The 25,657-nt window shown below is 40.7% G+C and overlaps 1 protein-coding gene and 1 long non-coding RNA gene across 6 annotated transcripts in view; one reads left to right on the top strand and one right to left on the bottom strand.

Annotated features, from left to right (window-relative positions):
* Positions 1-25,657, bottom strand: part of LOC110003756 (V-set domain containing T-cell activation inhibitor 1) — a 195,282-nt gene that overhangs the window by 50,476 nt on the left and 119,149 nt on the right. The window contains exons 5-6 of one of the 5 annotated variants that reach the window (XM_065955434.1): positions 17,667-17,783; positions 16,623-17,518 (exon numbers count right to left, since the gene is read on the bottom strand). The exons of the other annotated variants lie outside the window; for them this stretch is intronic. Coding sequence (XP_065811506.1) covers positions 17,460-17,518; positions 17,667-17,783 — 176 coding nt within the window. The 3' untranslated portion in view covers positions 16,623-17,459. Of the gene's footprint in view, positions 1-16,622; positions 17,519-17,666; positions 17,784-25,657 lie in introns of those variants that run through there. 5 annotated transcript variants of the gene reach the window in all.
* LOC136179306 (uncharacterized) lies at positions 18,266-21,024 on the top strand. The gene is made up of 3 exons (XR_010666468.1): positions 18,266-18,304; positions 18,398-18,471; positions 20,739-21,024. It is a non-coding gene; the product is annotated as an uncharacterized lncRNA (long non-coding RNA).

Genomic DNA, 25,657 nt, shown 5'->3' on the forward strand with positions numbered 1-25,657 from the left:
ATCAAGTACCTAAATTTATATAAAATAGTGGGAACGAATTTTTTTGAACTAATAAAATCAAGTACCTAAATTTATATAAAATAGTGGGAACGAATTTATTGAACTAATAAAATCAAGTACCTAAATTTGTATAAAATAGTGGGAACGAATTTATGAAACTAAAAATTCTGGGTTTCATGGGAAACCTCAGAGACGTCTGAGGGAGTACAGTGAAAACAGAATATTAAACTAAAATTCTGGGTTTCATGGGAAACCTCAGAGACGTCTGAGGGAGTACAGTGAAAACAGAAATTAAGCAAAGAATTGCAAAAACAAGGATAAAGTAAAAAGGCTATGCTAAAGTGATAAAATAAAACAAACAAATAAAAGGAACAATGGGAAAATCAACCAGTAAACTAAAGCCTGATGGCGAAGGTAATACTCCGGATAGATCAATCTTAATGCAAATGAAAACAGGGTACCCTGACATAGATTGGCTTAAAATTTTCAAACGTTGGAACAAAAAAAATAAAAAAAATAAAAATAAAAATAAAAATAAAAAATAATAATAATAAAAAAATAATAATAATAATAATAAAAAATAATAATAAATAAATAAAATAAAAATGGCTCAGACTATAACATATCTAAAGAGACTGTCTGGATGTTTCCATCCCTGTCAGGGTGACTGGTACAACTTTTGTATGGCGCGTTGGCCTAAGCTCGAGGATAGATGGAAAATATATCTTCTATGCACAGAGCGCAGCTGCAAAAGATCAGACAGAAGAAAGGGGCGAACTTATGTTGGAAGAAATAATGAAGGATTTACAGACTAAATTCAAAGTCAACCCAGATTGGGGTAAACTGTCAGGACTACATAAAAGAAAAGAGGAACAGGTGGAAGATTTTGTGACTAGGTTGCAAAACACATTTAAGAAATACTCAGGCTTAACCTCAGAGCAGTTCGCCCCGCTTCTTCCGCACGCATTCGTTGACGGATTAGAAAGACATTCCAGAGAAGTGATAAAACAAGACCTCGCGTGGGAGGTAAAAACTCTAGAACAGTGTGTAGCTATAGCCAAACACTTGGAAAGAAATCAACAAAATGCTGAATCCTCTGATAGTTCTAGCTCAGAGTCTGACACCGATTGTAAAAACAAAAATAAAATAAGACACAGAAATAAGGGAAAGAAAGACAAACGCAAACAATATTCTGGTGCTGTAAAACAAATGATTGTGCAACAGCCTCAGCAGGCTGCCCCTACCCAACCCTCCTCTCTCCCACAGACACAGTTTTTATCTCCAGCTCCCACACAGTGGCCAGTTTATCACCCCTTTCCAGCAGCTCAAGGAACCAACCCCTTTCACAGTCGAGAGGAGCTCTTCCTAGAGGAGGGGGCGGAGGTAGAGGCATGAATAGACAGCAAATGGGTCCCCCTGGTGGACCATTCCTGCACCCACAATAGGCCAGCGAGGCTCCACACCAAGGCTCACAGGGAAGTAAGCCACCCACACTTACACAAACACTAATTCCCCTTTTATTAGCTCCTCTTTCTGTTTCTCCAGATCCGAAGGCAGTGATGGAAATAAACAGGACCTCAACTGAGATGCTAGTAGACACTGGGGCTACTGTTTCTACCCTGACTCCCTCTGATGCAGCTGCTGCTAATGTTGCACCCTCCACAGAAACCCTAAGTACCATAGGAGTGGCTGGAATTACGCAACAAAATTATGTCTCACAACCTGCTCTAGTGTCTTTTCAGGGTCAAAATCTGGAGCACTCTTTTCTACTTATGGGCGACAACTCACCAGTAAGTTTAATGGGAAGAGATTTATTAGGTAAGTTAAAAGCCACTTTGGTATGCCATGCTAATTCTGTTGAATTACAGCTCCCTCCAACTTCCCAGATGTCCATGACAGTTAACCAGCCTGGACTTTTCTACAGCCTAATGTATAATGACTTTCAGTCAGATATTATTATAAGAAGCATGGTGCCTTTTACATTTGATCTATTGCAGGAGTTTCTCTCAGACAGCCCAGACCTCCCTGATGTTTCCTCAGCTTGTGTCCCTCCACACCGCATGCACTGGACTTTGCACGTTGACCCTACAGGACGAGACCTTGAGTATTTCCATCATTTTTCTCCCTTCTTACGACAGGCCTGTAGTGTTTTTGCGTGCACCATTTTGTTGTGTAAGCAGGGGGGTGCCCTATTGACACATCAATTGGGCCCAGTAGCCTCCAGCTTGTTCCAGCAACCTGACTCCGCCCCACACCTGACTCTCTACACCTGTGAAGGTTACGAGCCTAAAGACTTAGGTCCCATAGCAAAGACCTTACAGACTCTGACTCCAACCATCTCACATTTGTACCAAGGAATGGTGTACTCCCACTATGAGGGCGTGGCATGGACAGTGACAGTAGATGACTCATGGTTAGCTGATGACGAAGATCCTGTATGCACCATTTCACCTTTTAAGACCACTGACATGTCTCACCCTCTTTCTCTGTTCTCAGTTTCTGTTCCTCCTCAGTCCCCTGCCACAGCGGGAGTCCCAGACACATTGTGGTCTCAGTACTCTAATGAGTGTGGCCTAATGTTGTCTCACCCTCCTGTGTCAATTCCTGTAAAATCAGGTCCTGCTCCCAGAAAACAGCAGTACCCCCTCTCACAGGCCTCTCTGGAAGGCATTAAGCCTGTCATCGCTACCCTTTTAGACCAAGGAGTTTTGGTGCCGTGTCAGAGCCCCTGTAACACCCCTATTCTACCCGTTAAGAAACCTAACTCCCCTGACTGGCGGTTTGTTCAAGATCTCCGCCTGATTAATGACTATGTGGCTCCCATGACTCCTGTAGTACCCAGCCCCACCACCATCCTAACCTCTATTCCTGCTTCTACTCAGTGGTACTCTGTTGTTGACCTCTGTTCTGCTTTTTTCAGCATCCCTGTCTCCCCAGAGTCCCAGTACCTGTTTGCTTTCACCTACGGTGGGCATCAGTACACGTGGACTCGCCTCCCACAAGGTTTTATTCACAGCCCCACTCTTTTTGCCCGAGCCCTTCTTACAGATCTAGCTGATGTACAACTCCCTGGAGGCAGTGCCTTGATCCAGTACGTGGACGACCTGTTGGTAGCCAGCCCCACCAAAGAGGCATGCGAAACGGACACAAGAGCTCTGTTGTTGTCATTGGCTGAGAAGGGACACAAGGCCAGCGCCACGAAAGCCCAGCTGGTGCAACAAGAAGTGATCTACCTGGGCCATGTTCTCAAAGGTAACACCCGCCAAGTCAGTAGTAAACGTGTTTCTGCTGTTTTGAACATTCCAAAACCCCACACCAAGAAGCAGCTGAAGTCGTTCCTAGGCATCCTCGGGTACTCCAGACCATGGATCATGGACTTTGCCCCTCGAGCCAGGCCCCTTCAAGACATGCTCCTGCAGGCAGCTCCTGAGCACCTCCAATGGACGGAGGATGCAGAGACAGCGTTCACTGACTTAAAACAAGCACTTTCACAGGCCCCGGCGCTGGGTCTCCCTGATTACAGCAAACCTTTCCAGCTGTACGTTCACGAACGCAATGGGTTTGCCTCTGGTGTTCTCACTCAACAACATGGCTCTAACAAACGCCCAGTAGGTTACTATTCCACTCGCCTTGACAACACTGAGCTGGGTTTGCCCCCGTGTCTCCGAGCTGTGGCGGCTGCTGCTTTCATGGTAAGAACCGTGTCTGACCTGGTATTGGACTCTCAGTGTAAACTTTATGTTCCCCATGCAGTGAGTGCTCTGCTTACCAGAGCCAGCACACAACACCTTTCCGCAGCCAGACAGAGTCATTATGAATTGTTGCTGCTGTTTATGCCTAATCTTACTATTCACAGATCTCCAACTCTCGATCCCTCTTCTCTCCTTCCTACTGCTGCTGACGGTGAGCCCCATGACTGCCAGGCGACGTTAACAATGACCTACACCATTCGTGAAGATCTCTTTGACACCCCTTTGTCTAACCCTGACCTTACCCTGTTCACTGACGGCAGCTCTTCTAGAAACCTGCAGGGCACCCTTGATTCAGGTTGGGCTGTAGTTTCTCCCACTGGCACCATTCTTACAGGTAAACTTCCAGACCACTTCTCTGCTCAACAGGCGGAGCTAGTGGCTCTCACTCAGGCATGTATCTATGCAAAGAATAAATCTGTTAACATCTACACTGACTCTCGGTATGCTTTAGGTGTCTGCCTTGATTTTGGTGGAATCTGGAGACATCGTGATTTCTTAACATCTGCAGGCACTCTTATTAAAAATGCTTCCCTAGTAGAGGCTCTCCTAAAAGCTCTCCTTCTTCCTTCTAAAGTTGCTATTCTCAAATGTGACGCCCATACATCTTCCAAAGATCCTGTGAGCCTCGGTAACGCAAGAGCTGATACTGCAGCAAAAGCCGCTGCGGTGTCAGGAGCCCTCGCTCCCGTGTTGGCGACCTCAATACTGGTTTCTCCCAGCCCGGATCCCTCCGTCCATGACGTAGCTGCCTTACAGTTAGCTGCCGAACCCTTGGAACGATCTCACTGGCAGACAAAATGTGTTCTTGTAAATAATGTATATTACTCTGTCGACGGGCGCCCGTGTTGCCCTCAGTCGCTCCTCCCCTACCTCTTACAGACTGTTCACGGTGTAGCACACGTGAACAAAGGGGGGATGGAAGCGATAATTAGACGTGTATGGTATGCAAATAATGTATCCCAGGCATGTGCTGATTTTGTACAAAGATGTGCCATTTGCCAACAACACAACGTTGGAAAGACAACAAAAGTGAAACAAGGTGCTCATCCTGCTCCACCAGGACCATTTTCAAATTTACAGATTGATTTTATCCAAATGCCAAAACACGGACGGTTTCAATACGTCCTGGTCATGGTGGACACATTCTCAGGATGGCCCGAAGCTTTTCCTACTGCAAAAGCAGACACAACAGCAGTATCAAAAGCCTTACTCAAAGAGCTCATTCCAAGGTTTGGTATCCCAGTATCCATTAATAGTGACAGAGGGACTCATTTTACTGGACAAATAGTGCAAGATGTTGTTACAGCACTAGGAATCAAACACCACCTGCACACACCTTACCATCCACAAAGTGCAGGGAAAGTTGAAAGGTTGAACCAGACTCTGAAACTCAAACTAGCTAAAATATGTGCACAGACACAACTTAGCTGGCCGGAGGCTCTTCCTCTGGCCCTGATGAGTATCAGAGCTACTACTAGCAGACGTAATCATTTATCTCCATATGAGGTGATTACAGGACGAGCCATGAGCACCCCAGGATCTCTGGGCACTATGATAGTGCCTCAAGAAATGGCCCTGAGACATGATAGTGTACTAAACTATTGCAAAGCGTTGCACTATGCCTTCTCATCCATTCACAAACAGGTTCGTGAAGGACAACCACAACCCCTGAACGAACCAGGACATCCACTGCAACCAGGTGACTACGTGGTTATAAAGATCCACCAAAGGAAGACTGCACTGCAGCCCCGGTGGACCAAACCTTATCAGGTTCTACTCGTCACAAACACCGCAGTAAAGGTCGAAGGTCGACCTACATGGATCCACGCATCCCACTGTAAGAAGGTAACACCACCTGCTGCAACGGCTGACAAGACAGCATTAGAGCGTTGAGGAATTAGTCGACAGGAGTGTACGACGTGCTCTGCTCCTACAGCAGGCAACATGGCTCCAACTCCAACCCTCCTGCCATTGACTGAGAGGCAGCCACGCGGTCAGAAGAGAGACAGGCCCAGACCATGGCATCCTTTTAGAAATCATAAAGGCCTGTGTGGCCTCCGAGGCACGACATGTATCCTCCTAATTTTTGCTAGCATTGTGCTAGCACCTTGGTTATGGTATCAGCTGCAAGAAACTAACACTAAATCTGTAACCACTCCCACTAAACCCTCTCTCACCAACTCTACAGCACCCGATGTTAACACCACCTTTTCTCCACAGCAACAACCACGTGAAAGACGGTCTGTATCCTCTACCACTGTCTCTTGTCTCACACCTTCTCCCAAACAAACTCATAAGACCATTCCTCAGATTTTCCTTCCTAGAAATCAGCATTGATGAGCAATTTGTTTGGTAAATGGAAAGGTCTAATTATGTCTGTCCTACTTTCAATTGCAGTCATGGCTGCAATTCTCATTCTTTGTGGTTGTTGCTGTATCCCATGTATTAGAGCTCTTATGACTCGCTTGATTGACCGTGCTATTTCACCCCCACATCCTGAAGATGCTGTGCAAAATTTCCCGCTGCTAGCGGTTAATGGTGATGCTAATGATGCTGATGATGAAAATGAAGGCTACCCCGATCTCAGTTTCTTCCCCTTTGATGAGTGATGTGTGAAGGATGTTTTATGTTTTATTTTGTTTTATCGTAGTTTGTTCTAAAGAACAAAAGGGGGGAATGTGGAATCTTATATTCTTTATACTTTTATGTTTGCTCATTAACTGATCCAATGCATTACACATAGCATTACACATATCACGTATACATGCACCGTGTCCTTATATGACCACTGCAACACACGAACCTTGCACGATACTCACCTCACCACAGGAGTTTTATCTCACGTACACAGACTCAACAACAGCTCCTTATAAGGACTATTTTTTTAAAACTCTCAAGGACAAGTTACTGCTACATTCACATATTTAGACACTGACCACAAGGTACTGACACAGATAAAGCTGCACCTTTTTCTTTGATCCTCCTCTGTAAGTTTCGATCACACTATAAAAGATTGTACGCCCCAAGAGCGGGCAGAGAACTTACTTTGTGTATCCTGTACGCATAGCTGAACTTCTCTCCATGCTGCATGTAATAAACTGGGTGACTTAGCAACTCAACAGTTTCTGAAAGTCTCTTTTATTTGCTCTCGTCCCAAGGTTCGGAGGGTTTCCTCTTTCTGCTGATTTTCTGCAGGCCCAGTTCTACCACACAGCCCACCCACACAAGCACACAGGCAGGGACGTGTCCAGAGAGCTGGCCAGGGGTGGCATGCCCCCCCCCCCCACATCATAATGGAAAGGAAAACTTTGCACATCAATTTCATAAAACAGGTTAAAAGGAAAATAATGCCGACTATCTTCCTTACAATGAACTAACGGGCAACGTGTCAGGACCAAAACATTGCTGGTTAGACTGTGCAGGAGTTTCCATGAACATTTGTAAGTCCTTTCTTTTGGACTCACCTCCACTGACCTGCTCGTTTCTCTCACCAGATCTGGTGACACTGAATCTGACGCCATCGATGGACGACATGCAGCCGGACAGCACGGCCTCGTTCTTAAAACATTCTGACATTCACCGATTTGTAAGAAAACGAAACACCAAACATGTTGAAGTTCACGTAAGTATGTAAGCCCTTACTGGACATGGATCTATACATTTATTTATTCAGGTTGTGTTTTTGTTAGATCATTTTAATCTGGTTATTCAAATTCAAATCATAAAACTTGATTTGACCCCGGGAGTTAATTCACACATGGAGCAGGAGCATGAAAGATCAAAACAAGGAACAGCAAAGAATGAATACAAAACACACCTTGATGGGTACGATTTCAAATCACATTTTGTAATATAATGATAAATATTACACTGTAAAGACAGTCCACTTTGGGGCGGCTGTGGATCAGTGGTAGAAACGGTCGTCTTTCTACTGGAAGGTCGGGGGTTCGATCCCCAGCTCCTGCAGCCACATGTCCGCTGTGTCCTTGGACAAGACAATTAACCCCAAGTTTCTCCCGCTGCTTCGTCAGCTGAGCATCAATGAAAAACATTCCAGACACAGATATAATAAATTCAACTTTATCTCCACTTTGCTAATCATGCTAACATGCTAACATGCTAACGTGCTAACGTGCTCTGCTGGGTGACGAAAGAGAAATAATTCAAATGAATTTTCCTGAAGGACACTCTTGGCATCTTGTCGGCCGCCCTCGTTTCTTTTCCATGTCTTCACGAGCGACAGAGGGGGGGCTCAGGGTTCGTCAGGACAAACAGTGGAATGTCGCTGATTTTGTCACTGACTCGCTCACATCACATGCTGTGACGGAGGATTAGGGACACGTTAAAGAAAGTCGTTATTTTAGTCTGTAGTTGTATCAGAAGAGCAGCAGCCGCCTGTACGAAAATGAGGAACGTGGAGCATCTTGTGAAGTTATACTTAAGCAAAGGTTTCACAAATAAGGAAATACTTCATCTTTTGTCACATCAGCATCAGATTGTCATAAGTATCAGGATCGTGAAAAGATACTGCAAGAAACTGGAGCTTTTCATAAGAAAGAACCACACTGACTTGGAGGAAATTGTCTCTTTTGTGGCAGAGGAAATAGCTGTCAGTGGACATCTACAAAGTTGGTAACACCTGCGTGCCATCCAGAGGGGGTTTGTGGTTTCTCAGGAGACTATTTGATCATCAAGATTTTAGATCTGGAAGGAGTGGAGCTCCCAGTCCAACAACAGAGGTCCCAACACCCTGTGGCATGTGGATTCTTAGGATAAACTGAAGCCGTATGGCATTTGAATTAATGGGAGCACTGACAGATTTAGTCGTCACATAATGTGGATGGAGGCATACACTACTAACAGTGATCCCAAGATGATCGCTGACTACTTTATAAACAACTTGCATTGAATGCTGTCCACAGCGGTCGTGTGCTGACCCAGGTACAGTAAACAGTTATGTCTGGGAAATGCAACTGTTCCTGTGCAGAAATCATCTGGACCATTACGCAGGTCGCAGGTGAAGGAAGCTTCATTTACAGATATACAGTTCATCATATTACTGCATGTTTCTATCTGTAAAGCTCAGTCACTAACCACAGATTTTCCTGGGAGCTCCTGAGCTCTCATAGGCTCCTCGGGATCGTTGGTGGACGGCCTGCACAACACCCCCCGAATCAACGGATAGAGTTTTAATATAACTAAACAAAAGCACAAACAATTCCATAAACTGATAAAAACCAACAACAACAAATATAAACAAAAAGTGTTCAATAAACCAAAGATGATCAAATTCCTGATGGACATTATTATCCTTCAGCTGGGAGGAAAAAGTGACCGTTAGACTGTTACTATGGAAACAGCGCAGTATTCCTCCGTTACTATGGAAACAGCGCAGTCTTACTCCGTTACTATGGAAACAGCATCAGACCCGCCTGCTAGCTGTAGCTAATGTTAGCACATGACAGTAATTTTAATTTAACTAAACTTTAAACTCATAAAGTCAACTCACAGAATAAATGCAGCTGTTCAGACCGTCCTCGTCTTCTTCTTCTTCTTCATCCTCTTCATCTTCCTCCATTCCTCACATCAAACTGTCTCCTTCACGTTAGCATCCTCATTACCGGAGTTAGCTTTTAGCTTTTATCTTCACCGTCGTCCGTCACCTTTCGTTCAGAGCAAGAATTTATCAAGTTTTACTGAATTCATTTAAAGTTTTACTCATTTATATACAAGAAACTTTCAGATTAAAGCATTTAAATGTCGTCCCGCATATTTAATCAATCTAATCCCGGTTTATAAAATCTTAACCGACAAACTGACGACGAACAACCACAGACTGTAAATATTAACAATATTAACAACTGACGACCAAATAACGTCAACGGTCGCACGTTGTAACGTCCTTCACTGTGACGTCATTGCGTTAAAAAATATATTATTAGGAAGGAAACCTGTTAAATTAATGATTTCCTTACAAACATGCATCTTTGTTGATTAATTTATATTTATAAATTATTTATAAATATATATTCTCATATTCACACACACACACACACACTTTATATCCTTTATATTAACCTTTCTCTATAATATTAATATTTACCACAGAGTATAATTTAGTAATGCTGCCACCAACCTGCACAGCATGTCCAAGAGCTGAGCTGTTGATATGCTTAGCTCAGCCTGTTTCAGGGAGCACAGCAGGGATTATTCATCGGTCAGGAGGTTCCCAACAGAGAACAAACCCAATGATGTATTTTTGTAGGCCAACCAGAAAGTAGCATCGTCATGGCGTCTAACGAGAATTCAACCAATGGGATTTTTGCATCAGCTTTTGGATCATTGAAAGAAAGAATCTCTGTGTCAAACACACGTTTCTGAAGCGTAGGCGTTTTTGTTCAGCAGGATGATCTTCACAGATGAACGCCATTTTTATGATGTTTGAAGAGTTAATGCAGCCGACAGAAGTAAAAAGCTAATGTTATGCTAAAGCGAACTACACCACGCTCAGATGATTTTGACGTCACTACCGTTATGTTTCAGACGATCTCTGACAAACTAATCCACGTATCTTAATAAATTGTTTATTAACCTCATATTTGGCTTAACCAAAGATTAGTTATAGAAACATTAGCTATAAGAATTAAGAACAACATCAGAATCAAAGATCTCACTATATGCAGATGACACCATTTTCTTTTTATCACTTCAAGAAAACTATGATAATTATGATAAATATATTATTTTCCCATTAGGCTCTTTACATAGATCTACTTTTAAATGATCTTGTAATCCATCACTGACACGGTCAGATGGACCAATCGATGTACTCGAACTGGTCAAAATTAATTTAGGAAATAAGCTTCAAGTGGAAGTCAACATTATGATCTTTATTTGGTAAAGTCACCCTCGTTAATTCATTATGTACCTCTCAGTTTATTTATTTGTTAATGTCACTTTCATCACCTGGAGAGCTTTTTTAAAACATATGATGAAATAGTCTTTAACTTTATACGGAATAATAAACCAGAAAAGATCAAGTGGAAATATTTATACAATATTTTAGATGAAGGAGGAGTTAAATGAATGAATCTTAAGGCACTGAACCTGTCTTTAAAAGCATCCTGTTCACAGAAAATATATTGGAATCCAGATTGGAGCTCCTCACTCCTCTTGTTTGATACTCATCCAATATTTAAATACAGACTATTTCCTGTTTCTGCAGATCACAAAGACCCATTTTCAGTGTATACAAAATACCTCTCCAGATATGTTCAAAGACAGGACGGCAACAGGGTAACAAGAAGCACTGTGAATGGAAACAATCAGCTTTCTCAATAAAAGGCGGTGAACTCTGGAACACATTACCACTAGTGCTGGGCGATATAGCCTAAATTTGATATCACGATATCTTTTTGCCTAATGTTGATATTCGATATGACTCCATATTTATCGTATTAAAGTTTATAAATGTAGTCTATAAAACTGAATCTCCACTGTATAAAAAAAAGATCACTGATCCAGGAACATTACTTTAGATTCTAAAAATAACAGTCACCAATTTACTCTTGAACCATTCTGATGCAAGATTTAATTACAACTTTTATTTAATGAATTGAGCTCTAATTATAAACATATTGTGTATTTTTCTTATATTTATGTGCTCATGTTTATTCACCATGCTGCTAACTGTAAGAGTCTACTTAATGTGATATTAATATGAGGCTGTGATAGATCTGGAATCTCTCCTTCTTTGTTCTCTGTGAGAAACTCTTCATCCTTACATCTTTACTTTAGGAGCTCTCTTAAGGACTAACATGTTTTGTGAATAACTTTTATCTTTAGCAGGATCTAGTCTTTAACTTTAACGTGTTCCAGCTCCTCCAGCTGTCTGTCACTGTGGATCAAACTTTTCTCTGTTTTCATCCTGCTGTCACTCTCCACTCTTCAGGTGATTTCTATTCTTTGAATTCTGATTTAAACTCGGCTTTTGTCGGGATCTGATGGTTTTAAAACCATTTTACCATTTTAAGTCAGAGAAGTCAGTGTTTAATGAATATCATTGAAATTTCATAAATGAAATTAGATTTCAATCATAGATTTGTCTTTAACCTTCAGACTTAACAGTAACATTTTTAAGCATAAAGAATACACATGAACATTAGAAATATGTAAGTCTCTGAACAAATGTCCTTCATGGAATAAAACAGATGTACTTTTTAAAGAAATACTTCATAAAGACTATATGACGGAGTTGACAAGCCATTAACGGAGTTGACAAGGCATTGATGGAGTTGACAAATTAAATTTGCAGAATGATAAAATGATCATGAACTGGAAAAATCTCATTCAAAATGTCTTCTGAACTCTCACAAAACTCTAATACTGGAATAAATGAAGAAAATGTGACGTTATTATTCTTTTCTTGAAAAAGGGCTCAAAAATTGAAAAAAGTAACTGGAACTGAAAAACTGCCTTGTATTCTTTGAAAAAACAGATCTCACTGACAAACTAATTCTAAATCATTGCATGTATTCAATGTGAGCATCTCTTTGAAGTTGAGTTTAAAGACCAGGTAAGAGATGATTCAGGTGTTCCCCTTCAATGAAATCCATGACCTCAGGAGATATGTGATATACTTCCCTGGTGCTGCTTATACGAACTGGGGAAGATGGCTCACTCAGCTTAACCATAATATCTGGAAATGGCACAAAGCAGATATCCGGTCGTCCTTGTTTTTGCTGGAAACGGACATTTGGCCCATGAGGATGAAAAAATTCAACTTGAACATCATGATGCTCTGGGTCAACTGCTAAGGCTTTAGCCAGCCACCAGTACTGGTCATACATGACAACAAGCCAATCTTCACTCTGGATATCACTGGGGCCTATTCCAGTTGCTGTGAACTTGAACTTGATGGATCTTCCTTGTTCCGGGGATAGATTTCAAGGGTTGCACAAGGAGATTGTCATATGTCTTTAAGTTATCACTGGTGACAAGTTGAAGTTTTATTCCACGTAGGCTGTTGGAGACCTTGTCATAAAAGTCCTTGTCATCAACGATCTTCTGACCTATAAGAACTATACTGTCAGCACATCTCTTCACTGTTGCCCCAATGCCATCAGGGGCACCCTTGCCATGTGACGTTGGAAAAAAATTCCAAGTTGCATTCTTGAATCCAAGCCGGGGAGGGACAGCACAGAGGAGGAGAAAGTTCTTTTTGTTTTTATACTGTTTGCTTGGACCATCTGACCAAAAGTGTACTGTCTCAACATTTGGAAATCTTGCATGAATATCTGTCAGGATTTGATGCATATGTGTCCAAATGGCTGCAGCATCCTGGCGCTTGGACTGAGAGATGGTGCAGAATCCTGCCTTTTCATGCTTGGTGTGGAACATGCCCGTATGAAGTGTGATCTGTGGAAGGTTTTGACCAGTGACAGGCTTGTATTTCTGAGGTATTTACATTTCCAGGCCTCAGAGAAGTCCACATGCACAATAACGGTGGTATCGTCACAGTTAGTTATCATGTTCCTGTACTCTTTGGTTTGGTTTTTCACCAAGTGGACATGGGTGGTCGTCTCATTTTTTAGTTTGTCTTGGTAGAGAATCATAAGCTCTGATAGAGTACCAGTGTGTTTCGCCAGTTTCGTGTTGAAGTGAACTCCAGCTTCTGTTTGCTCCTCAATGCGCTTCCACTGCTCCCATTCCACTTGTGTTTTCCCTAGCTCTGCACAAAGACCTGTATATTTGTTTTGGAATCGAGAGCAGGTGCGTAAAAGACATGATTCACTTGCTGGAGAACAACACACAAGATGGAAACTCTCTTCAAGTTTGGTAGTTGACACAACATTGTGGGACTTCAAGCATCAACTTTGCATTCTCATGGTACTGACATCGACATGTCTTTCGATCAGAGGCTCTTGGGGGTGTGATGTAAAATGGGCACAATGCACAGAAAGATGAATAACTAAGCCTTACATCTTGGTTCTGGTGGAGAAATGCAGTGTGAAGGTTTAGCATTGTGTCGGTCAGAATCATCCTTTGATGTTTTACTTTCTTCCTAGTGATGGTGTCTTGTTTGTCTGTAGTTATCCTTGCATTGTTTTCCAAAAACGTTTGGACATTATGGGAGATAGTCTTAAGGAATGAAGGCTTCCTTTGGTTCAGTAACTTTTCTCTCAGTGTTTTATATGTCAAGCCAAATTCATGAACCCGGTGCATCAGTCGATATTTCTTGAGAATTCTGCCAGACAACGCCAGCTGTGGATGCTGTGATGCAAGCTTGCTTCTTTTTTGAGGAGCATTTCTTCTCAGCTCTGCAGTCATTGCATGGTGGAAGAGCAATGACCTTTTTATTCAAGGATTTCTGAGTCTGCTCCCTTCAATCATCTTTTCAGTCTGGGTCCGAGGCGAGTCTTGAGCATTCTTATGAGTTGTGCCTTCCTGAGTGTGCTTTATGCGTTTAAGTCGTTTTCTCAGCTTGTCAGCTTCTTTTGCCAATTTATCATGTTTGTCTGTCAATGCTTTAATCTCTCTGGAATGTCTTTTTCTGGTTTTAGCTCTCTCCCTCAAACCAGCATACAGTTGCCTGTTGCTCGTCTGCTCCTCAACGCTGATGTCTAAAGGACTCTCTGGCGGAGTATCTAAATCTTGCTGCCTTTCCTCAGCTCTTTTCTTTCGTTCTCTTGATTCTTTCTGTGCCTGTTTCCAATACTTTCTCTTTTGCCTCTTTTGCTCTCTTTTCCAAATCATTGATCTTTGTAATTTTGCCCTTATCAACCCTGTTTCTCCATCTTTCCCTCTCCTTTGTCAGGAACTCCTCCTTCAGCTCAGGCTGGCTATTAAGTTTTTCTCTCCTTCTCTTTTGATACTCTCTGTTTCTTCTCTTTTGCTCCTCCACTGACAACTTCTGTCTAGCCATTCTAGCCTGAAATGCATACCATTCTGCAATCAGTTCTTTATTATGGAAACACATGCAACACTTTATTACATATCAGGTTGAGAGACAACTTCAATGAAATTCAGTTAAACACATTCAAGTAGGCTGCTGTACATCAAAACTAGTTTGAATTTGACACATGAAACTACAATAGCAATAAAATGCATAGGTGATATTATTGGTTTTAACTACATTAAAATGCTTAAATTGGACACTAAAATGACATTAGTCAACACCATCAGAGACTGCGTCAACACCATCAGACAAACATTTTGATGGTGTTGACGTCTGATGGTGTTGACAAAATAGCACATTTCTCCATATATCACACATGATCCTCACAGGAGCCATCTTGTTTTTAACATCTGTTGGTCATGACCCAGTGAATCTATATAAATTAAGGCTATATTGCAGAAAACTTTACACAGATGTTGACTTTTAGTCATTTTGGAGTTGATACGCTATGGTTGTGACACATGCACATTAGTAAATAGATATGAAATACAAAGTATTATTAAAGACTTACCAGAGCTAAAATTTTCTCATGGCATAAGGAAGACCAGGGAGGAGGGAAAGGGGTCCTTTGAGATATAGCTGCCCTAAATTATCGTGATTTTTTTCCCAATTTAAAAAAAGTCTGACGGTGTTGACAAAAACTCCGGACACATGTTCATTGGACCAGAAAGTACATTAAAGAAAATTCAAAATTGTTTTTTTTAATGCTTGTGTAATAAATACTATACTATTTACACCTAATAATGATAAAGTTAAATTTTATATTACTTTTTGGACTTTTTAAAGTATTATAGTGTGACGAGATCTGCTCCCGGACATGGGTTTTTCTAAGTACTGGTCACATATCATATCATTTAGAATAAAAACAAAATGTAAGACAACATCAAAACATACTTTGTTGTGCTACCCGTTTCCTGTTTAGGATTTTTATTATTATTTTTTAAATATATTTTGCATATTTTAGCTACAAAACTGTAATGTATGTCACGTGAACATGTTTTGTCCCAGTCCTCCGTTATGAACCTTTTTTTATAGTAATTCGGCCTCGCTCTCATCCTTCTCTTTCTCCTCCGTGTTGGTCGCTTATAAGAGCGAGGCTCCTCAGCAGCAGGAGTGAAGTGTCCTCCGCCCTTTCGTCTCCGAGCAACAAGCGGAAATCTCGCGGAGCAACGAAATCTCGCGAGAAAACTTTGAAGTAGTTTAAAAAATAAAATCGATGTTCCCTTTTCCATATCAAGTATTAATTAAATATCGATCGAATCGAGCTTCACGATATATCGCCCAGCAATATGTGCAAGCACTTTGAACATTATCTGACACTGACCTCTGACCTTTGCTTCATGTTGTCTCTCTTCAGCTGTCATATCAATAATGACAAAAAGGTTCAAAAATAACAGAGAAAAAGATGATTGTGTTTTGCACACAGAATAAAAGTTTTCACTTCTGGAGACTTCAGAGGCTCCTTAAAAAAAGTCAAAATGTCAAGAATAGAATCTTCTCTCTCATGTCGGGCCCTCATCATCTTCTGGAGACAAACAATTGTTTTTAAATATTACAAGAATATATTTGGTGAAACGTCCTGATGTTAAAAGAATGTAAAGGCTATCTAATGTCTGATTGTTTTCTTCATGTACTTAGATTGATGTTTATCTCATCATGTTTACACTTTATAATGTTTTTATTTCATATAAATATTCTTGATTTCTTCTCTTCAGACATCAAACACTTACAGGAGGAGAAGTGCCACATGTGGAAACAGATCTGAAGTCTGAATTTAGAATTTAAAAATTCAAACCAGACATAAAACGATGAATCCTGATATTAAAAAATACTAAAACAACAAAGTCATGATGTGAACTCACTAATTGATCCTAAAAATCCTGCTCCATAAGAAGCAGTCCCAACACACAGTGTAACATTGATCATGTTTTATTCCAGCAGGTGGATGTGAATGATGAAGCACAGCCTGATATCACGTTGTAACCATCAGAGCGTCATTCATCAGCAGCATAAAGAAACGTTTAGGAGCATACTTCAGCTCTGTGTTTGTCTCTACCTGACACACTCGGCTTTATAAAGTCTAAAGAAGAGATACATCCTCGTCCCACATCTTAAAGTCTCATTATATCTCAGTGTAGCAGCAACAGAATCTCATGTATTTACAGTCAAACAGCAGCTGTAGTTCAGTGAAGTACTGAGGCTTTGATTCTCCGTCAGTCGTAAAGCGCCTTTGCTCTCATTTCTTCATTCACACACTGGATCAACAGGAGAGCAAACACAAACAGGGACTTCTATTTCACACTTTCTCACATCAATCCTGTTTTTCAAAGTGTTTCTTTAAATCCTCAGTCAGAGGCTCTCTGGGATGTTCACAGGGAGACCTTTATGTTTTAAACCCTGGATTCCATTCACAGATGATATTAATGAAATGATCATGCATTAAAGCTGCAGTGTATTTAAAGCAGAGTAAACGTTAGAGGTGTAAGGATGTGTCATGAACATGCTCCTCAGGTCGTTCCAAAGTCGACGGGCTCTGATTGGAAAAAGCCCGATCTCCACGGCGTTCATTAAAATGTGAGAACAAACACCTGGTTGGATTTGATCCCTCACTCAGCTGTTTTCAAGTATGACATCATGATGGTCAAACAGATGAAATCATCTTCATGTTGGGATTAAGGCAGATTAGCTTCAATAACTTTGGAGTTCCAGAGTCAGAGGTTTGAAGGAACACGACGTGAGTCTACCTGACTTCATTCAGCTAGAAGGTCGGATTCAGTGCGGTCTTTTATGGGTTCACCTTTCTCCTCGTCTGCAGGAAGAAAAAACTAAATGATGTTCAAGAAAATCACGACTGACTGATCTGACTGAGAGAGTGAAAAACAGACTGAAGACTGAGGAGATACTGACAAGACTCTTAAAGAGAGACACACAGGTAGACTTTATGTTCTTTAACTTACCTTTACGACAACTGATGCGACCTGTGGCAAAGAGAGCAGCTAGGACGATGACACCAACAACCAAAAGAGCACTGAGCACTGCAACGGCAACAATCCATCCAACAGAGAAACCTGAAACTGAAACAAAAAGTTTGTGTATCACTCAGAGTGTAGTTTCATATCACACTCAGATCAGACTGGACGTCACATTGGACACACAGAGAACAGCAGGTGTGTGTGTGTGTGTGTGTGTGTGTGTCTCTATCTGTGTGTGTGAGCAGTGTGACGTCAGCTCTGCTCTGATGCTCAGTCTCCTCCTGCTCGGCTCTCAGCCTCCTTTTGGTTTTTGGCTCTCAGCAGTGAGGAGGCTGATGTTGGAGCTTCGTCCTGTTTCTGAGACGAGCTGCTCATCAGCACCGACAAACTTTGAATCCACTTCACACTGTTTACATGTGAGCACACTCTGAGCACCCAAAGGACCATCTTCACCTCCTGCTCGTCAACATCTGGATCTTTACACACATCTAGTGGCCAAAGGAGCCTATTTGGGTTGTTTGTTGTTGCTCCACCCCGGAAAATGAATTACACATTTTAGCGCACGCGTCACACTCTGCTTGTCACTCACGGCGAGCAGGCAGGGGGGCTTGAGCGGAGTTACGGTATGTGCACGGCTGATTTGTTTGTAATGGTCAATTTTTGTTTGTTTGCTCTAAACGCGATACTAAAACAGGGTTTTATGGTTTACCATTAAGCATGAAGGTTCGAAGGTTTATGGAGCTCGCTGTGTCCAAAGATGAAAGTTTGCACCCTTGGCAAGCGGAGCGAGGTACGTGCGTAATTTGGGAAGGTGTTAATTGAATGATTTATGAATGAATTGGAAGGTTTGCTACTATAAGGGATTGTGCAATATTGTTGTGATTTAAGTGTTTAATGTGATGTTTGTTTGTTTGAATCAGGCCTGTTGTGATGTGGATGTTATTGTTTGTGTTTGTTTAAAGTAAAATGTTGTACTGTGAAAAGTTTGTTTAGGAATGAATCGTAAATATTTATATATCTGTAATGTATTGAACACACTGTTTCCTGAATGTTAATTTTGGCTTTATTTTGCCTTTTTTCTCGTTTCACGGTGCTCGAAATGAAATAAATAAATTGCATCAGTTGATCTTCACGCTTCCTCATATGTTGTCTTGGTCGAGGGCTGCTACTTGTCACTCTCGAATCTTCCGATCATGTTTTTTCTTCGAATGCTGATTTTAGCTCAGCTTTTGTCTTGATCTGATGGTTTTAAAAACGTTTTACCAAACGTGTGTTTTATCAGACAAAACCTGTGCTAAGATCTGTGTGTGAGTGTACTACTCGAGAGTAGTGAGCACGCTCGCGGGAGTGACAGCAGTGAAGCCGTCGGCTGCCTTTCAACTGTACATTGATTCAATACGTTGATGCTGTAGCAGTTATTAGCGCAACGTTTTTAAAATGATAACTGACAAAACACCGGTATAACAGGATAGCGCTGTGAAATTGAGAACGTGTTACTGTCTATTTTTTCTTTCAGGCAGTATTTGAACTGGCCCGAGCGGGCCAGCTGAACATGCAATCAGCTGGCCCGGACTCTATCAATCATTCATCCGGGCCAGCGGGCCAGTTATAATGTTGAGCCCTGTAAGCAGTTACAGATTAAAGATCCCTGTTGATGGAAGTAGCAGCCATATTGGATCTGGACTCGGTTACTGAAGGTTCTCAGAGGTTCCAGGTCGTAATTCAGACTTCAGGGGGCGCTCCTGATGACGTATCAGACCAGCAACACGGAATTTACAGTTACCGAGATCAAAAGAAGTTAAAAAAACAACGAGGAAGTGTTGGACGGAGCAGCAGAGTATATATGTGTCTTTCTATCAATGCTACGTGTAGTTGAACTAAAGAGTGGAGAAGAACAAACTGGAGAACAGGAAACATGCAGCAGCAGGTTGATTAGAGCACGGAGATGGTAGAGGTGGCGTGCAGACAGTCTATGGTCGTGCAGCGATCACAGTAGAGGTGTGACTTCTAAACGTTTTAAAGTTAAACATTCAGAAAAATCACCAACAGTTTAAACGTTTATTAGTTTATTTTTCTAAACGTGGTAACGTGCGCATGTCACTGCACAAAGCACAGATCACCAGCTGTTCAGTGAATGTCAGCGAAGCAACGGTCACGAGCTGCACAGAGCGCAGGCAGTGAATCCCGGGCCGGTCTAACCATTCTTCCAAAAGAGTGAAAAAAGAAAAGCGCTGTATAGTCTCACTTTCTCCTGCTCCTCATTTCATCCTGTGACTGTTTGTATCATTTGTGTTTATTCAGCACAATCAGCTGATAGAATGACAACACAGATGTTCACTACAGCTCGCTGGGACTTTGTTTATGTGTGATAGTTTATTTATTACCTGTCCCTGTTCATCATCTCTCCTATTAATGGTAATAAATCAAACAGAGTCACAGTTTAGATTTACATTTTTCTCTCAGGTGGAAACATTTACCTGATGGGTCAACGTGACTTCATCCTTTTTTTAAACTGCTTTGAGATAAAATACTCAGAGTTCAGTCAGAACACAGTATGTTTTAAATTATATTCACAATAAATCACTGAAAGGAAGAATCTCACCGTCGATGTACACAGAGATGTTAGAGGAAATCTGATGACAGATCTCCTTCTGTGTGAGCACACAGCTGTAGGTGTCGGTCTTGTTCACAGTGGTGTTGAGGATGATGTCGTAGCTGCCTCCTCTTTCTGTGACCTGTGGTTCTTCAGCATGAAGGATGTTTCCAGAACTGTTCCTCCACTCCACTTCAGGTCGAGGAGAAGCTCCTTTAACTTCACACTGCAGCAGAGACCAGTCCATTGATTCATCGAGTATGGTGACAGATGGCTCTGGACATGCACCTGTGTACAAAGTATAAATAATAAATTATTCAGCTTATTTACAGCATCAGAAACATAAAATGTGATTCTCTTGTTCAACACATATCTGATTAAATATGTTTATAAAAAGAGGAATAAACAGGGAAATAAAGTGAACTACATGTGTGAATAAAAGATCCCGTTATTTGTCCCAGCAGGCTATGACATGTTGAAGGACCCTGTAAACCACCTGACCTGAAGCCCGTTCATCAGAGCTGCTAGGTGTGGAGGACACGTGGTTATATCAACTAACAAAAATGATTTTATTATTATAAATTCAACTGAAACATATTTAATGAGTTATGATTCCTTTAGTTTTAACTGAAGTGTTGTGAGTCTTTACGTCACAAACTGAAGGATAATGTTCAATAAAGTGAATCATATATATCTTAAATATTTGTGAGTGGTATCAGGTGTGTGATCGGCAGAGGATGACGTCATCAGGACTCACCTGGTTTATCCTTCTCCTTCGTTCTGTCCTTTAATCTTTTAACACGCAGAGGATGCACGCGACCCCAAATATACCCGTTTAGATTAATTAACAAATAAAAGATGTTTTTTCTTTTGACTGCAGACATCAATACACACATGTTATACCTAGTTTGAAAGATTAGCTTTTCGTTTTTAAAGAAGAATTAAAAATGACTGTTAAAGATAAAATACTTTCCAACAGTTACGTCATACTTAGCCGTTATAAACCGTTAGCAACTCACCAGCTGTCCCGACGAGCCGCCGTTAAAATGTATTTATAGACCGGAAATCAGACATTTTAAACAAACATCGACTCCTTTCACACAAAAACATTCCGCTGATTAAAACTAGCTCCTTTATGTTCAAGTGGAATTAAAACATAATTAAATAAAGTCCATCGTGTCCTTCGTTTAGTTTCACGGCCGCTTGTCAATCTTCTGAAACACATCATTTTCTGTCAACTTTTAATTATTAAAAAAAACTTTGGACCAATCATGTTCGGTATCTCTACAATCAGTAAACGCCCAGCAACCAAACGAACCAATCAGCGTCTTCCTACGACCAGGGGCCGCGTGCCTGCCATACTTTAAAGTCAATCAGCCAATTAAAACACAGCATCTTTACCATGAATTTGATTGACAGCTAGTTTCCGCCAATGAGAAGTCAACACCGTGAAAACAACCAGAGTTTGTCGCTGTTCAATTTACCTGCCTGACCATATAAGGAAGTTAACCGTTATGTGACGTGTGAGTTAGTGGGACATTAATTAAACAGAAAAACTTAATTTAAATATTTAGAGAGGCGTTATTGATTTATATAAATTGTATAAATATTTATTTAAATTTAAAACGTTATTCTTAAATGGTAGAATCAAACACTTTCACACATTTTAAACATAGACTGTAAATATTACTGGATGAACCCTGACCCGTCTGTTACATAGGCAGAAAATGAGTCCAATCGACGGCCGCATCCATATTGGATTTGCAGTCTCAACCTAACTTCGGATCAACCTAACAACAGCAGTAAGGCAGGACCGGCGGGACTTAGCTCCGCCCATTCAGCTCGACGTCAGCAGTCCACTTCACAGCATAGCTAACGGCTAGGCTGCTATCATCAACTATTCCTGCTCGTCCTGAGAAAACTCTACAAACAGTAAGTTAACATTTAACTTTTCTACAACACAGTTAAAACTAATTATATTCAACACAAATATTTAATTAAAGTCTTAAAACTACACTTTGTTAAATATACAACTATGGTTATTAGTTATTTGTTAGAGAAGTTAGACTTTGTCAGTGTTAGCAGAGAAATACATTAACAAAGTTTTATCCATAAACTGTAAATAAATATGAGACATCCAGAAGAAATCAATATTACAAAGCATACAGTTCATGTTACTGTTGTGACAAAAAGAGGAATGTCTGTGTTTTATATTTACTGATGTCAACAGCGATGAGGTGAACATGGCAATTGAAAAATAATTATTTAGTATTTATTATAAGACATTTGTTTTCTATTGAACCTGTGAAGTCATGGAGTCTGTGGACAGTGTCAGCTTCACACCAAAAACTTTAAGTATTAGAAAAAATAATGTTTAAGACTGGCATCTATTATGATGAGCTGCAGCTACCTTGTTCAATATTATTCCTGCAGATGTGGCTCATAACAAAAAAACAGCCTGAACTGTCACATGTAGTTAACTGTACATTTTGTCTTGTCTGAGGCATTAATTGAACACCTTTGTATTTCTCCTATAGACACAGTGTGGATTATTGGTGACTGGTCCATCGAGGTGCCCAGAGAGCTGCAGAGACAGAGGAAGAAACCTGAGCCTCAACAACATCTGTATTTGTTGGTTCTTCTGGGGTGGACTTCAGTTGCTTCTCTTCAACAGCTCGCTGTGAGGGAGGTCTCCTCCGGATGGCCTGAGTGATGTCACCCACAGGCTGAGAGCTGAGGCGGGTTTTAAACCTCCTGACAAACCGTTACACCGCGCCCACCTGTCAATCAGGTCAGCTACACGCCTTATTGTGAATAACTCTTATCCTTCATCAAATCAAAACTGATGAGTCATCAAAACATTCACCCCCCGTACAGTGTGTGTCCATCCAGACATGAGCTAATCACACCTATTTGTTTGTTTTGTACCAAGCTGTAAACATGTTCATCTCTGCTGTAAAAACAGACTTTTTTAATGTTGTTTTTCAGATTAAATAAATATTTCTATATAAATGCACTCCTTTATGTCTACTTATGAGTATACATTTCAGATTTTAAAAGGACAAGACTAAAATGTGCATTAATGCTCAACTCAATAGCTTAGGGAAGGAAGTCTACTTTTACACAACTTCTTATTCTTTTGATAAATACTAATGTAGTTCATTTCTGAAAGTGGGATGGAACAGAGTCATTGCAAAAATATGCCCTTAAACACAGCCCCATTCTTAAATCAAGATACATGGAGAGTAAATAAGATCAATAACTTGTGAATAAAAACACAGTTAAAAATGATTTAGAAATGTAGTCTTCCCAGATCAATATCACATAATATCAACTTCTCCCATCTAAACTGGACAAAGGGTTTTAAAATGGGAAGAAAATGGTTTGATTGCAAGTTGTTTGGAGGAGATCTAGTTTTATTTGAACAGCATGAATACAGTCTTCCAAGGTGCAAACCCTCCTCTTCCTTCTGAAGCCTGTGGAGCTCCTTCATGTACTGCTGTCTTATCTGCTGGCCATCTTCTCTCAGCAGAACTTCAACTGTTGAAAAGTCATTCAGAAGAAGCTCAAGCATGTGACATGGATCCAGGAGAACATGGACTTTTAGTGAGAGGTCTTCAGGATGGCAAAGAAAGAGAGAAAATATCAGTTATTCATTAAATCATTTTTTTGTTCTCATCTATTTTTCTGTATTCATCTGTGTGTAAGAATACATTTATAAATCCAACAGTGTACTACCCAGACAACAAAGGTCCAGTATTCAGGTAATCAACATCTATTCAAAGTTAAGAAGATAAACCTTATTGTAATCATGCTGTTTTCAGCTCTCTCACTCACACAATGATATTCCACATCAAATTGCCTCAGATTTTGTGTGAGGAAAAATTAAGCAGTTTATTGTGGATAGTACTTCATCTTAACATGAAACAAATATAACCTGAATTATTTAAATCATTAACAGGTCCCAACTCTCTGTGCTTTAGTACAGAACATACAGTAACTCATTTATTATTAACATGAGCTCAGTACATGGCTGTACTCTTCAAACTATTTCTTATACTTTATATCTATGTGCTTTATGTCTTATTTTCATTCCATGTTATTTATATTTTATATTTCTACTGCTATATTCTGTGTATGAGTTCAGTGAAAATTAATATGGTTATTAATATAGTTCTTAATGGTTACAGATGCTCTTACAAAGTGACGTTTTTTTAAAATTTGTTCACAGTTTGCTCAAATCCTAAGACACTACATCAACCATGTAACTTTAATGTCATCCTCTATAACCTACACAGCACATTAGGTTCAGTTCAGTTTATGTTACTGACGGATAATTACTACACAAAGTTTGTTTTTTAATGTCCACATTTACGTGGAGTATAACATTCATCATAACGTCAGATAACCACCGAGGTGAACCTTTAGCTTCTAACATCACACAAACTCACTATTTTCAACAACAACATCTTCACAACAAACATTTCTAAACCATTGACCGTAAATAATGTAAATAATGAGCTACACAGAGTACAGTTAGCCGACTGGTTTACAAGTTAATGCTAAACAAGCTACGTCCGTAAATATAAACACATGAGTAAGCAGTAAATATAACACTACTATATCACTTACCGAAGAAAACTGAAGCATCAACTTGTTGGATGGTCTGTTAACCGCACAGCAAGCCATGTATGTTGTCAGATATGTGTTAAACAAACTCTCCAAACGAAGTAAAAAAAGAGGAGAAATCAGACGGATCAAGCTGTTAGCCTCCTGACCTGCTGACCTCCTGACCTGCTGACCTCCTGACCTGCTGACCTGATGACCTGCTGACCTGCTGACCTCCTGACCTGCTGACCTCCTGACCTGCTGACAGACAGATGCAGCGCGCAGAGCTGTCAATCAAATCTGACACAACCAAATATGGGCATAGTCGTTTTCCTTAATAGAATAAAATCCGATGAGTTATAAAAAAATTCACCCCCCCCACAGTGTGAGGAGAAGGGGCCGTCAACTTCTCAGATACATCTCGTTTTTTGAACCAGGCTGTAAACATGTTGATTCCTGTGGTAAAAACGGGCTTTTTTGGCTGTGGGCTTATGGCACTTCCGGCGCTTCTGCAGCCAGCCTCAAGAGGAACCTCGAGGAACTGCAGTTTTTTGTACTTCCGCATAGGCTTCATTTTTCGAGACCGGAGGTTGCCCCTTGATTTTAAATCACTTTTTGTTGATTCAAAGCGCGGGTAATTATCTTCTTTTGATAACTTTATTAAGGTTTTAGAGAGCTCTGTGGACACCTGCTGGACATGCTCTGTACTGCACTTTGTAAAATATCTCTGAGCCTGTTCAGTCTGTCAACATGAAACTTCATACAGACATTATAG

The sequence above is a fragment of the Labrus bergylta genome, chromosome 5, assembly GCF_963930695.1.
Source record: "Labrus bergylta chromosome 5, fLabBer1.1, whole genome shotgun sequence".
NCBI classification, from domain to species: domain Eukaryota; kingdom Metazoa; phylum Chordata; class Actinopteri; order Labriformes; family Labridae; genus Labrus; species Labrus bergylta.